The 16,005-nt window shown below is 39.7% G+C and overlaps 1 protein-coding gene across 3 annotated transcripts in view; it reads left to right on the top strand.

Annotated features, from left to right (window-relative positions):
- The window catches only part of alk (ALK receptor tyrosine kinase), a 302,582-nt gene that overhangs the window by 223,488 nt on the left and 63,089 nt on the right, over window positions 1-16,005 (top strand). For all 3 annotated transcript variants that reach the window (XM_027274896.1, XM_027274895.1, XM_027274897.1), the window contains one exon: window positions 13,320-13,453. In XM_027274896.1, coding sequence (XP_027130697.1) covers window positions 13,320-13,453 — 134 coding nt within the window. The remainder of the gene's footprint in view (window positions 1-13,319; window positions 13,454-16,005) is intronic.

Genomic DNA, 16,005 nt, shown 5'->3' with positions numbered 1-16,005 from the left:
GTTCCTTGAAGCCTCCAGCCGTGATAGGTCCCACCTCACAATTGCAGTAATATTTCAATCAGCATCTCATCACTAGACAGCAACGCAATTGTAAAGTCATAACATCTGAATTATTCTGAAAAGTAGTGGTGAGGGGGGGGGATAACACAGATCCAAAGAGTCGATGGGAGAGACTAAGCATGACAGAATGAAGCAATACAACAGATTGCAGCGTAAATGAGGGAGGAAACTAGAAAATTAAATTAGATGACAAAGAAGGAAAAGGCTGTGAGTGAGCAGCTCCAGTGATCAATAGCACTAAAAATGGCTGGGATGGCTGTCAATGTGTTATACCTCGCTACCATGTGTGATATTTCCAGTGATGCTTCGTTGTTTTTGAGCTGGAAATATGTGAAGATGTTACTGCTACACTCAGTGTACAGTAAGTAGCTATGACCAAAAACATCAGCAGATGTGGAAAGTGGTGAGAGGCTTTCAGCTACAAATTTTATTTTTAATGTTGTCACCCTGTCGTTTGTCACCACTTATTATTTATGCTAATTACAGACTGCAGTCTACTGTAGAATCGTAAACAACCATCACAGGTGTGTCAAAGTCTATCATTCTGTTCACGTCTATTTCATTTTTTCAAATGTTTTCATTTTTCATTTTCTCTGTTTGCAAACCGTACAGGTTCCAGCAACAAGTTTTGTGATCTGTTTTTGTCAAACATTCATTTCATGTGTCACGATGAGGAACACAGTGTTATCAGAAAGAAAAGATTCAAGGCCGTTACAGCCATGTTTATTCCCTCTTCAGGATGAAGCCACGTGGTTTCCCTGTGTTTGGATTTGATGCAGCATCACTTTAACTTCATCTTCATGCATTTCATAAAGCTTCGCTGCTTTTCTGTATTGTCTAGTTTAGTACGTAACACACCAATGTTGGCTAAGCCAATGAAGTAACCACAGTTGCAACAAAGATTCATATGATTTCCAGCACTGATGTGAAGCTTCTTCTCAGTTGTTTCTTTCATGGGCTAAGCTTCATATGTGTTAACCCATCAGTTCTTTCTCACTGAGCTGTGGTCGTGATTGATATGTCCTGTGCCTAAAAATGGTTGTATGCACATACACCTTCACCATCCTAGCCCAGTTTAGCAGTGAAAAAAACTACAGAAAAGGCTGCTTCACATTTGTTTTCTTTGTAAAGTTTTTTAAATTGTATGCCAGTGCGCCCTCTCTGCCCTACTGTCCTGATTGTGGACTCTGGGGAAAAATTGCACCTCCAGGGTAGGTCAGATAAGCTTATCTGGCAATAGATAGTCAGTATAGCCCCATTGTGAGATGCTGAAAGGACTGTTTTAGAGAACTTAAGATTAGTTATCCTGTAATGTGTTCTCTGATAACATGAGTGGGATGTCTCACCAGAATCACCCACCTTGCATGAACTGAAGAAGACATGGGCTTATCTCGAACAATGACTGACGCAGAGTCATTCCCTTTTTTTATGGGAGGCAGGGAGCTACTGCCTTGATTGCTGGCAGGGTAATGATACAGAAGCTTCTGAGGATAATGCTGAGAGAGCGTATTCCATGGTGAGACACTCATGTTATCAGGGAACAGGAGTTACAGGATAAATAACCTCATGTTATCTACAGTATATGAGATGTTAGTGGCAGCTGAAAAGAACATGACACGTGAAACGAGGTACCATCTAAATCAACCTCAGCGTGTGTAAACTCAAAATGTTAGTGAGAAAGTGATGTATTCATAAGATCTGAGGAATTTATAGCTGCACCACAAACACACTTGTATGAAGCCAGATGGCCAGACTAATGCAGAATCAAACAGAATGCTACATTTGTTCATTTTTTTGTAACATTAATAGACCAGCGTTAAAGCTCTCGCTACTCCAGATGGCCAGACTGCCCCCAGATTCTTGAGGTTCTTCTGTGTTAGTGACAGGATTAAACGCTGTCTCTCTCTTTTTTTTTTTAAGAAATCTCAGATAATCTTTAAATCCTCATGAAGCCTGCAGAAATTTTTCAGTGATGTCAGAGTGTAGATGGGCAGACGGCTGAAGCAACCTGCCTGTCAACAGTGTACAACAAGATCCTGTTACATTAGCTACACTCCCCCTCTTCTTCATAGCACTTAAGTCATTATTTATGTACTTTTCATTGGTTTCCTGGGACCCCATGAGCATTATTATATCTGTGTGGTCACTGATGCACAGCCTTTTTAATTGCTATTTATAATAAAAAGACACTTTCTTTGGGCTTATTTCATTTATAAAGTTGTTTCGGTGCTTCTTCTTAACCCTTACCCATTGTTTATATGCTCCATGACGCCAAAGACCTCACCTCATTACAGGACTATCTCAAGCAATGAACATCGGACTAAATACAACACTTACTCGAGACGAAAGCACTGAAAATGAAAAATGGGGATTTCACTGAAGCCATTCGTTTGATGCATTACCATCATCTAAGTTATATGTTTAAATCAGCCTTGGCCTAGGCTTTACTGTTCTTTTCTTAATTTCTCTTTCATTTAAAGGTACAATATGTAAGATTGTACACCAGGGCTCAAATTCAAAACACTGGAGAGCAGTTCTCCCCCCTCGTCCCCCCTCCCCAGACTGAAGCTAATGCAGGTTGCCAGATTGAAGACACTAAACCTCCATAAGGGCAAAACGAGCACAACAAGGTTTCTATTACGAAGCAGCTTCTACGTCTGAGTCTGACTTCAGTCTGTGCTGCAAAATAATGACAACAATTTTAATTTGGTTTGTGTCCGTTTGTTCAAGACAGAGGGAGAGAGACACACAGCCTTCTTCTTGGACAGTAAGAGCCAAGTAGGTCCCACTGTCTACCAATGATGATTACGTGACGTGATTTCAACACTTGAACTTAGTGACTTCATACTGTAACTTCCCACAGCGGTGTTGTGAAATTTTACAAGGGAAATAACTGATGAATTTATACGTGGAAAAAGTCACCATTACCTGCCCAGTCCTCCCGCAATGAGAGCCGGGTAGGTCCGTAACTTTTACAATGTTTTTGTCAATTTCCACGATGCACTGTGGGTCAGGATCTCTGTCACAATCTTACAGCATCCATGAGATTAAAAAGAGAGGGACGATGATAGTGGACACCCACTGAAAAACAAAGAGCCGCTCTGGGTTTTTCTTGCGTCTTTATCTTTTAAATCATCTCCAGTATTTACCCTGTTTTATTACGTGTCTGCTCAAGGAGCTTCTCAGGTCGGACAGAATCTAACATTCACTCTGCTGATCCACTTTATTTGCTTCCCTGGCTGTAGTATGTTTCATATCTATGGGTTTAATATTGTATGAGGTGGTAGAGTGATAGGTACCATGCGATGGAGACACTGGCGAGTGTATCAGTGCTTTCATCATAACCTTAACGTTTTACTCAGGTTCATATAGTTTCACAACAGACCCAGCATTCAAAATGCAAGTGATTAAATGAGTGAAATCCAAATCATATACACCCTGTGTGCAAAAGACCAGCGTATGCATTTTTATCAACCTGTCTGCATCAACCCTTGCTTCTATGATGATATAGCAATCATACTGGAATTACACGTCTTACAATTCTTGCAAAAGGCAAATTTCCTCATTTGGTACAGAAGGCATGTGTTCCCATCATAACTGGCGATTTCCTACTTGGTCTGGGTTCACGCTGAACGTGGCTTTGCAGTTTTTGTGAGGATGTTTTTAAGGCATGTGCCACCACTCACCTGTATCCCTGATGGACTCACTTACATCAACTATTACTGATTGTACATTTATTGTCTGAGTGAGTACAAACTGAGTTCTTATAAAGAATGCAAGCAAGATTCCTCTTAATATTGAGAAATGGAACACTAGACCTCGGATATCTATTAGATGTTGTCCAGCAGGAGCTGTCTTTAGCAGTAGCAGCATCACAACACCTACATATCCCACCAGACCTTATCTCCGGCCTACAGGAGCTGATCAACACCTTTAGCTTGTCGGTAACATCTGCTCAGCAAGCATGCGTTAATGCGTCCGATATTGTGACTGTTACTGTGGGTAGGCTGGGACGCCCCCGTCTAGACATCGTAGGGTATTGAAAGTCTTTTTTCCAATGGACTGCCTGTAGAACATCTAGCAAACTTGTATGGTGTGTAAAGAAGTACGTTTTACAGGAGAATGAAGGAACATGATCTATCTGTCCGTGGTTGCTATTCCAGCATGTCTGATGATGAATTGGATATTATTGTGAGGTCTATAAAGACAAGAATGGCCCACGCTGGATACCGACTGGTAAAGGGTGAGCTGTTAGATAGAGTCCATCGCTTCAGTTTGTACTTGCTCCTGTAAACAATAAATGTACAACCAGTAATAGTTATAATTGTTAATAATTTGTCGAAATTAACTGAATCATAAACTGTATTACATTACATTACATTACATTACATTACATTGCATTTAGCAGACGCTTTTATCCAAAGCGACTTACAGAGTAGGACATAAGCTGAGAAAGGTGTAAAGGAGCACAGAGTAGTTGTTAGTTTTGTTAGTTTTGTTAGGCAGGGAAGCATTCTCGAAACAGAAAGGTTTTTAGAAGTTTTTTAAAGGTCGAAAGGGATGTTGCTGTTCTAGTAGCCGTTGGTAGGTCATTCCACCATTTGGGGACGACCACAGAGAAGAGTTTAGAGTGACCTCGCTTTGCGAGAGGCGAGGGTACAACTAGACGGTTTGTATGAGCGGAGCGTAACGCCCTGGTCGGGACGTGAGTAAGACGCTGAGATAGGCAGGGGCAGATCCTGAGATGGTTTTGTAGGCTAGCGTCAGAGCTTTGTGTTTAATTCTGGCAGCTACAGGCAGCCAGTGCAGGTCGCTGAACTGTAGGCATGTCCTGCCTTACCTCGGACTGCATTCTGCCATTGTTCAGGAGATCGTAACCATAGTAGCAGGTGTGCTGTGTCGCACCGGTGATGACGTTGTTAGAACCAATCAGAAGCAGAGTACAGCATACGCTTTATACACTTGCTTAGCTGTCCGTCAAATAAGCCAATGGGAATGCACCCATGGAAATCCCACCCACCAGGCACGTTTGTGTCAAAACCGATCAAAAAGTCAGAGAGCGCAAACGAGAAAGCTGGAATCGTAATCAAAGAAAACGGCATTAAACAAAACTGCGAAAGAGGCAAACACAAATATTTTACACGATTACTCAAACGATTTCATTGCAATCTTGTATTTTTTTAATTGAATTGAATTTTTTTTTTTTTTTTTTTTTGGTATTTTGAGTTGTAGTTTTTTGCTTGCTGTTTTAAAAGTATTCTTTCAACTTTCTGACACAAAATTGATTCCATACATATCTGGCAAGCTGGAGCTTCGTCATGAGCCATGTAGTTATCAAGCCGGATCAAAACACACAGAGCAAAACATAAACAGACCACCCGGTCCGTCAAGGCAAATTTCAAAATAAGAAACATACTGACTATAGTAATTTATCAAGAAGCTTGTATTTCAGTAGAGCATGTTTCCTTAATCTCTGATGACACAGCATATTCATTTTATGATTTAATACAGTAAACACATATTGTACCTTTAAGCATCTATGACGTTTAACCTCTACTTATTAATTCATAATTAATAATCTAACTTGTAACAATTATTTTTAAGTTTTTTTTTTAGTTTTGATTTAGCATCCAAATTGAAGTTTTGAATCTCACAACGCCACCATTCCTTGTGTTGCGCAAAGGGACAACAGCTTACATTTTATTGTGCAACTATTTGACATAGAACGACAAATAAATGAAACCTGGACCTTTAAAAGCTGCAAGAGAATATTTTGATTCTTGTTGCTATGTAACATGTTCTTATGATGAAATGCTGCATATGAGGTGTCTCAGAACAGCAGATGAAAATGTGTAATCATTTCAACGTGTATTCTCTCTGTACTGTGTAACTGAGTGAGTTTTATTTGTATAGTGCTTGTCACAAAGTACTGTACAAGAGCCATATTCAACAACAAAGAAGTCAAAGTATTGCAAAACACAATAAAAATACATAATGAATACAAGAGATGGAGACCTGGTGCGTACAGGTTACCTGTCTAAACAGAAGTCCACAGAAGCAGCATGGTATAAGTGTGCAGGCAGGATTTTCCAAAGTTTCAGTGCTACGGTCTTAAATCACCACGGGTCTTGGGTGCATGAAACAGATAGTAAATCCAGCATATTTGATCTGAGAGGGTGAGCTGATGAGTATGGGCGAAATAATTTACCCATGTATGCAGGGGGCTGGCTCTGCAGCGCTCTGTAAGTGAGTGAGATGATTTTAAACTGGCTTCTAAACGCAACAGGGAGCCAGTGAAGAGTTCTAATTATAGGGTTAATTTGAGACAGACAGTCATTTTGACCTAGGGAGGAGCTGTACAGCAGTAGTCTGGATTTTTTGCAGACGATAAAGAGCAGACATTCTGAGTGATAAGAAGAGCGCGTTATAGTAGTTCATGTTTCAGTCAGTTTTAATATGAGGAATTGTTTGGTGCTGAGGCCTTTTATCGCTTTTTATACATCCCCCTCACCCTCTCTCTCACATTACTGTACACAGTTTTTCATGTTTTATTGTCTTACATCAATGTGTCAAAGTAGATTTAATGTGGCGTTCCGGACACTGATCAACGGAATATAGACCATTTATAGTCAAAGTCAAAACAGATCTCTACAGAGTCATCTAAAATAAAATACTAAATACTTGTTTGATTAAGTTTACAGCTCCTCCAAGTACCTTTGCTATCAGTTGTCAAGTTAATCCGTCACTGACTGCTTTGAACAGTTTTCTTACTTCCTCTATGTTACTATGTTCTGAATGAGGTGGTAGAGTGATAGGTACCATGCAATGGAGACAATGGCGAGTGTATCAGTGCTTTCATCATAACCTTAACGTTTTACTCAGGTTCATATAGTTTCACAACAGACCCAGCATTTAAAATGCAAGTGATTAAATGAGTGAAATCCAAACCATATACACCCTGTGTGCAAAAGACAATCAACCTGTCTGCATCAACCCTATGCTTCTATGATGATATAGCAATCATACTGGAATTACATGTCTTACAATTCTTGCAAAAGGCAAATTTCCTCAGTTGGTACAGAAGGCATGTGTTCCCATCATAACTGGCGATTACCTACTTGGTCTGGGTTTACCCTTAACGTGGCTTTGCGGTTTTTGTGAGGATGTTTTTAAGGCATGTGCCACCACTCACCTGTATCCCTGATGGACTCACTTACATCATGTTTTTTTCATCTGGGTTTGTTTACTTAGTTTGGGTTGTTTTCATACGTAATTTGCTCTTGGCAGATTGTTCATTTTTCAGTCACAGAATAATTTGCCCAACAAATGCAAGATAGCGCCATTCAGGTATGACTCATACATAAATATACAATGGCTAATGTTCGCCTTGAGTGCCATCCCAAGTTTTAGTCAGCGAAACTGTGTAAAAGCCTCGCGATTATGGTCGACTGAACCACTCTTCTTCAGTTTATAGTGTTCACAAAGTGCCATAATCAGATTGTTTAGTTGTCTGTGAGGCATATGTGCGATGACACCTAACTGTGTTGTTTTCTGACAATGTGGTGTAACTTCCCTATAAAAGATATTTGAAAAAGATTGATCCAGTCTGGAAAAAGACGTTTTAAAGCTTATTTAATCCAGTTTGTCTGAGAAAAGACTGAATTCTGCCAAAAACATGTCCTCAGGACAAGTCAATCCTGCGTCCCAAGCATACCTCATCTCTCCTGTGATTCCAGCTGTGTTATGGTGTGACAGATTTTCCTCTCAACAGATAACAATCAAATGTGTCCTGCCAAGTTTGGGGAAGTGGCACTCATTCAGCCGGTCCTTGTCAACCCGTTCAATCTAATCTGCACGTCTCTTGACATATTAGTGGATGCCTGTTGTGCACTATGCCATCTGACAGTCAAAATCAATGTGGCTTAAGTAGAGATCCTGATCCATCAGCAATCACGTTACCGCCCCCACCCACCTCCTAACTACTTAACCCCTGCCGCCTCTGTGCAGCCCTAGTCGTACGCAGCATCATTTTCAATCAATTTCATCTTTTCGCTATAAAAAACCCACTTCGATTTAAAACAGCCAACATGATCAAAACCTAGGGCGATGTCTCTTGGGGGTAAAAATTCCATTACCATGTAAAGCAGTTTCCATTTCTATACTCCTTCTTTTGGTTTTATTGCACATGCACTCAACAGGTTGGTGGGCATGATTGAAAACCTTTTTCCGTTTTATGCACTTAGACTTCAGGATATGAGTTTAATGACTTGACAATTTTGTTTACACATTATGGGTTAAGTATCTGATCATACACGAGTAGGTTGTTTTTTGTAGAAAACCATTTGGATTGGAGACATGAAAGCATGTATTGTTCTACTTCAGCTTTGTGACCCAAAACAGATTCAAGAACACGTCTATTTGAAATATTAAATATTTTTTACACGGCCACATCTCAAACTGATTCGCTTTGGCATTTTACAAATTTGTTCTGATTTTGACTACTTGCTGACATAGCTGTCACGGAGAATTGTGATTATACTGTACAGCCATTCACTGTGAATTACCAAGAAAACGGACTGTTATGACTCAATCTAGTTACACTGAGATACATTTAAGAGACATGAGTCAGCCTTGAAAACATAAACAAATGAACAACATAAGAAATTCAAGCTAAATACAGACAAATCCTTTGGCGTACTGTTGCCTGCTGAGCTGACTGTCACTGGGCCCTCTAAAGGCTGAAGCTTCTGTTTCCATTTTTTATTTGTTGTTCATATTCATCTTCTGAATTAAACTTGCCATCTATAATTGTTCCTGGACTCCTGGACTGTCACCAAAATCTAACCAACCCAAACAACATGTGATGAAAATCACTGAAGTAGAGCAAGTGAACCCACAATGAAGACATTTGTGATGCCCTCAGCATCGTCTTTCAGTGTCATGTTATTTTTTTATGGCTTTGTGAATTTTGCTTACACATCATAGGTTATTTTATCATGGTAGGTTGTGTTTTGCAGGGCACTATTTAGATGAGACAATGACACATTGTGTACTTTACATTTTTTGTTCCACTTCATCTTTGTGGCCCAAAACAGACAGATTCAAGAACATGTCTATTTGTGATATTTAATCGTTTTTGGCACATTCACACAGCCATGTCTCAAACTGATTCACTTTGGCATTTTACAAATTTGTTTTGATTTTGACTAATTGCTGAGGGAAAATCACATTTGCAGTTCTATCTCAACGTGTTGGCATCATCTGTAGCTGTCACCTCTCAAACTTTTTATGCATACACAATTACTTTTACTCCATGTGAATTTTTCATAAACACACATTTGTTTTGCGTGGGTTGCAGGAGGATGCACCCCCCGCTGACTTCTCGAGTCAATCAAACTGTCAATCAAACCGTATGTACATACCTACACAGACATAAAAAAGAGGTATAATTAGTACTAGTGTTGGTGTACGCAGGGTTTTTAATCATATGTTGAACATTTACTCTAAACCCTGAAATACATCTACCATATCACTAAAGACTCCTGTTTTCCTGCCCTTACCTCAGTCCACAGATGAGAAAGTAACCATTAAATAATTTTCAAAATGGCACAATTCATTTATGCAAGGTGTTGTCTGTTTTAAAGACAGACACACAACACACATGAACACATACATTACACAGGGCAGCTGTAATGTCTGTTCTAGCCACACCCTGGTAATGTGTCCAAGCAGGCCACACAGCGTTAAGGAAACCGCTTTGAAAATAATATCCAACACTGAATTCTTCATGTATTATTTGTCTTGATGGATGAGACTCACAGCTAATGCAAACCAGAACCCACAAGAAAAATAAGTCTTAATGTTGTTAGGACATAAGCATCCTACATCCTCACTGACAAACACACACACACACACATACCCTAAATGAAAATTAAAAGAGCTACATTAGCCAGAGCAGAGCACTAAGGGAGCATAAATGAATAGCATTATGAAATGAGAATTGTCAATTGGCAGCAAAGATTAGTTGGCCAGAGCTGTTTTGTTTTGTTTTTCTATGGTGAAAAAAAAAAAGATTCTCAACACAGGAGAGGCTTTCAACAAACAAGTCTGAACAAAGGTCAGGTGATTTTAAATAACCACACAAAGGACCATAGCGAGAATTATTACCATCCGCTCCATTTGGATTAGTCATGTATATCTAAATCCCACATGAGGAGTCATTACTAGCATTCATTTCCGTTTTATTTATTTATATTTAGGACTACTGCGCCTTGCATGGTATACTACTAATTAGGTTTAAGTGTTTGAGTGATGTGCTCTGGCGGCTCTGTTCTGATCCGCTGCTCAGTTAATCAGTCCTGTGAGCGCCGGCGCAGACATAGCGTGATGAGACATAAAAATAATTCAGTAGACTTCTGTACAGTCTTACGCTGTGAGTAGATAGAGATCAGGTTTACATTGATCACCTCAGATTGGATGCCATGCATTTCTCATTTCATTATCAGAACACTGAGCATATTCAATGCCGAGCACAAGTTCCGTTTGTTTACACGTTTGCGTCTTTCAAATTATAGATTCAGTTGATACGTTGTGTTTCATATTTATATGTAGAGCACTTTCATCACTGTTATCTAGAGTACATGGTGTTGCTGTGCATATGCTTGCATTTCTCACACACAGAGTCAAACATTCCTGTACAATAACAGACCCATCGTGACTACGCTGAGTACCCATTCAACAGAAAGACTGTTTCTAAATTTGTCCCTTAGCGAGCCGAGAATTCAGCATACATCATATGCATATGCCATATGACATAATTCATTTCAAGGTTATCAAGGAGACAGTGGCAGCCCTTATCTGGGGCTTAATTTCCTTTCTATTATAGGATATGGCAGGGAGCAGGTCCCACACCACAAAGATGTGGTGCTATAACATCACTTCCCATCTGGTCACCACCTTCCCTCCCCTCTGCACAGTGTCTGAGGTTGAGAGAGATGGAGCAAAGAGGATTTAGTGGAGGTGAGAGCAATGAAAGCAAGGAGGATAGGGAAAAGGCAACACACACAAAACAAAATAAAGAAAAACATAAGAAGGGAATCTGGCAAAGGTAGTAATGTAAAGCCTGTTGAGTCAGAGCACAGACATTGGGGAAATCAGAAAAGCTCAGAGCCTGTTTGTGTAGTGGGGCTTGTGTGTGTGCATGTGTGCATTTATGTTTGCTGTACTCTTACAAGCACAGTTCTACCTAAATAAAAGCACAAAATAAACCCCAGAATAAACACGGTTGCAGACAGCTTCCTTATTCCCAGTGCACTTGTCATAATCGGAAGGTGGACACGTGAGAATAACATCGCCACCAATGGTCTGTGCCAGAGATAACCTTTCAGAATTTGTAAAATTGTTCCAATTTGGTGTTCTTACGATCACATCATGCCTGACAGAAAAAAAAGAAATGCACATCTTGGGAGGGAAGGAAACTTCTTGATAGGGAATGCAATGACAAATATGGTGTATTTGACTCACAGCATTTCTATTGTAATAAATGTACAGAGGTTGGGGACTAAAGCATGGCCATAGAAAATCTTTTTTGTCAAAACATTTAAAATGTTTACAATCTACCACATCCTAGTAAAGAAGCGTATTAATATATTTATTGTCTGAAAACTGCCTCAATAAGTTCATATAACCAGGTTTACATGCTAGTAACAAGACAATCAAAGGAAAAGATTTGGGTCACCAAATATTCTGTAAAAAAAAAAGCTTAAGGACTGCATTAATTGTTTTTTGTCCACTGGAAGGCAGAAATTCCAAAACAATCTCATAGCCCTGACGCATTATGAAATTATTACTAACATGTCAGCAAATAATTTTATTCTTAGACATTTAGAAGACACAGGACGATTGGATACCGATATGTTTTTGGCCAAGTCCAATATTCACTCTTCTTTAAACTCCCGATATATGATTGAGTTATGGGGTCTAGCAGCTTGATGTTTAACTTTCTTAACTTCTTCTGTCTTTACCCTGCAATAAACACAGCAGGATTCACAAGAGCAGTGAGACTAAACCATGCAATAACTGTAAAAGCAAAACAATGATGCCAGTGTTTCTTTGGTATGTCACTAAGAGCACACTCTTTTATATTACACATTGTCAATATGACATTTTTGTCTGTTTTCTGATTTTATTTCAAATTACAGAAATGCCAAATAACACGGCTAAAGGTTTTTTTATTCCCCTTTATAGTTATTTAGGTAAATATTGTAAGATATGGAGCGTGCAAAAAGTTTTGCTGCAGCCTGCAGTGATGCATGTGTTATTGTGATGACGCTTATATTCATGCACACAGTATGTTATTGATTGTGTGTGCGGGGTGCACTGTAATCAGCAGCTATTGTTGCTGTGTGCTGGTGGTGTACGTGTGTGTGTGTGTGTGTGTGTGTGTGTGTGTGTGTGTGTGTGTGTGTGTGTGTGTGTGTGTGTGTGTAAAGTATGGTATTCATAAATGTACTTTCCCATTAGGGAAGTAGTTATTCACAGTGCATTTACTACAATATATGTGGTGTCAAGTCTTGTGCATGAAAATAAAGGGATGGGCAAGAGACAGGGGGAGGGAAGAGTAGCAGAAGGACGGAGAGGGAGAGAGAGAGAGAGAGAGAGAGAGAGAGAGAGAGAGAGAGAGAGAGAGAGAGAGAGATTGTTGATGAGCTCGGAGCCAAAGAGAAATCAGCAGAATTTGCTTAATAAAATTAGGGACAGCTGAACTACACAAAGCCAAGCGCTGGTTGAGGCAGGACAGCATTCAGCGCAGGACTGCAGCTCGCAAACACAAGAGCTTGACTTGAGTGTGTTGCTGTCCCTCTGCCACACACACACCTGCTGTAATAGTGGCTTTAAATTCTAGTCAGACTTCACACCAGCCTTAAGCTCTCAAGTGAGACTCCACGTTGCACCTGGCCACTTCTAAACCTCTACTAGGCACACGGATTCCAGGGTGGCACTCAAAGGGGGGCCATGCATCAACAGACAAAGGAAGAAAGGGACCCTCCAAAAATGGAAGGGAGTGAAGAAACACCCATGTCGGCTTACACTGAAGCTCTGGACAGTCCCTCATCAGAGACTTTGGGAGTTCAGGCAGAGCAGGGCCGCGCTATCAGAGCTACACTAACCCCCGACCCCCGAAGTGGATGTGGTTTTTTCTGTCAGCCATGGTGTCTGCTCCTCACACTGACCCTACTCCTGCTTACTCTTCTTGGCAGCTGGGCCGTGGTCCACCTCACCCTGGGGACCCACGGAGGCTCACCTTTTCGGGTATCAGTCAGCTACGATCAGCGGATTCCACAGGATGACGCGGCCACCATCGAGCCCCACTTCACCACCAACTGCACCATGGGTAAGTTGGCACATCCTTGTAATTCCTTTCAGAAATGTATGTTGATGGTGCTCTTTGTGTGTGAATACTTTATGTGTGAGCAGTATTCATGATTTTGTTAGATGGAACATTTTTGATTATAAATGAAGGTCTAAATAATACATGAATTCATCATCCATTCAACATTTTTTACACTTTACTAAAGTGATCAATATTATTTAAGGCAAAAGATCAAACGTCTACGCAAGTACAAGGCAGTGTATTAGGTGATATCTCTTGGGATCCTGCTTTTGTTTTCAGTTGTTTTCTTTGTGTTTCCTGTCAAAGTTTCTGTAATATATATCCAGACTAAATGTGTCTCACATGTCTGCAGAGTGACCGAGTTCCCAAAGCAGCACAAACATGTCAAACTGGAAATTGCACAGCTACATTCTGTGATTTTTAACTTCATTACACCATGTTGTGCAATGAAATGTGCAGACAGCCAGAGACTGAAATAATATCCTTCTCTGTCAACCTCGAAAGCTCCTAAAATTGGATTAATATAACTGATTCAATTTCCTCTGTGCTAGATGCAGAAGCACAGCAAGTCTTGCTTAAAGATTTCAAGTGTGCGTTTCCGAGAAAATATGTATAAAATCCTTGTTTCCTCTAACAGACAGATGTTTTGTAGGCAGAGAAAAGCGCAATGTTAAACAAAGCGGATGTTTTAATGAAACTTACATTCATATTTAATATGTGTAATTATTATATTATCAGCTACATGTTTTAAAATAGACATGATTTTCCTACTTCTGTAAGAAAAAATACTTCACTTCTTTAATGAATGTACCACCAGTAGCTGTTTATCGTGAACTAAATTAAAGCTGCAGTGGTTAATATTATTTTAGTATTATTTCGACATTATTTGTTATATGGAAAAAAACTGTACATGGTCTGAATCAAAGAGCCACAATATGTTAACTCACATTTTAGATTCATAATTCTGTTTAAGATAAAGATTCCAGTTTCCTGTGTTAAAGTCCTGTATTTGTCCCCAAACTCTTCCTCCTGCAGACTTTTCTGTTTTTTACTGCACTTCATTATTGCCCACAGCTGCTGCTTATTTCAACCAAGTAGTTTTGTTGCCTAAACCAAGCCGCACTGATCTTTTTAAGTCCGTAACAACTTAAATCGCATACAGATATGCAACAAAATAATATGCAGGCGCAAATGGTGCACTAATGAGCAAGCTCCATTCTTAACATGAAATCTTCTTAATGCGTTCTTTGGTATCATGTTGTCACATCTGTGTTAAGTTATATGCGCAATGTTGATATCTAGTTGGGAGACCTTGACGTTCCACTTCAAACCCATCAAAACGTGTGTGCATGTTTGGTGTATCATTTATATTAAATGTGATTCAATGATGATGAGTGACGTTAAATTGCCTGCAAGCTATAATATCTATAATGTTGCTCACACAATGTTGTCCTCACAAAGTTACTTTCTGAAAATGTATTTGCAATGATTTATTTATTATTGCATTCTAACATTTGTATTGGTTTAGTTTGTTTTCTTGTTTGTGGTTTGAACTGCGCTGCTGGACACAGTGGACACATCTGAATTTTCTTGTTACATGGGCAATTGTTCTCTTGTCTGTCACCTATCATCATGCTCAGTTGCCCTGATTTCTGGATCACTTGGACAAAAGACAGACAGATGGACCAGGATTGTGCACAACACTCTAATCTAGTTCTTGTTATGCTATACACCAGGAGGCATTCATGTTGGCTTTACCTTTTTATATTTTTCTACAGAACCATACAGAGCATCTTGAAAAAAGGTGATCATTCCCCTGTGAATTCAGAGAGAAAGTCACAGCCCCGCAAATTTAATCTTCCCTACTTTTATGCAGGCAGAGTCTCTTTGCATTCTGCAAAAATGAAATAGCTTTTATGCCCGGTCAATATTTAGGTCTGGATGAATTAGAAACGTGGTTCAAAAGAAAAGATTTGTCTAGCTCTGATTCCACAAATTCTGTTCAAATGGGATGTTTGGACCTGAGGTCAGGTCAGAGCAGTTAGTCACAGGGAACAGTTCATTATTTGTTGCAGTTTCTCACAGCTGGCCTACACTGCCAACCTGATAACAAATCAACAACACCTGACTCCTCCATTATGTTATCTGGATCTGGTTGTCAGTATGTAAATGCACGCATGTGTGTGTGACAGAGCAAGAGAGAGGAGGAACGGGGAGATAATGGCAAAGATGAGGAGGGGGAAACTAAAATGGAGCTTACATGCGCACAAATTTCATATTTATTACCCTGACATCAACACTGCATAGACTATCCTAATCTTAAAAACGTACTGAGTCCTGCTCTTATAGCAGTTCTTGAGAATCTTCTTCTCTTCTTCTCTAAATTGTCACATTGTATGAGAAGAAAAGTCTCAGATAAAAGCACTCAACAAGGAAAAACATAAAAGCAGCAAATCATATCAATCCAACTAAAGTGTCCGTGATTCTTCAGTGATTCTTTGTCTAACTGTCCTGTCAGTCACTGTAAGGACAGAGCAGAGCGGGTGCTGATT

This window comes from Larimichthys crocea, chromosome XXIV, assembly GCF_000972845.2.
Source record: "Larimichthys crocea isolate SSNF chromosome XXIV, L_crocea_2.0, whole genome shotgun sequence".
In the NCBI taxonomy this organism is placed as follows: Eukaryota; Metazoa; Chordata; class Actinopteri; family Sciaenidae; genus Larimichthys; species Larimichthys crocea.
The sequence above is the reverse complement of the archived record's forward strand: the minus strand, read 5'-3'. Positions and strand labels throughout refer to the sequence as shown.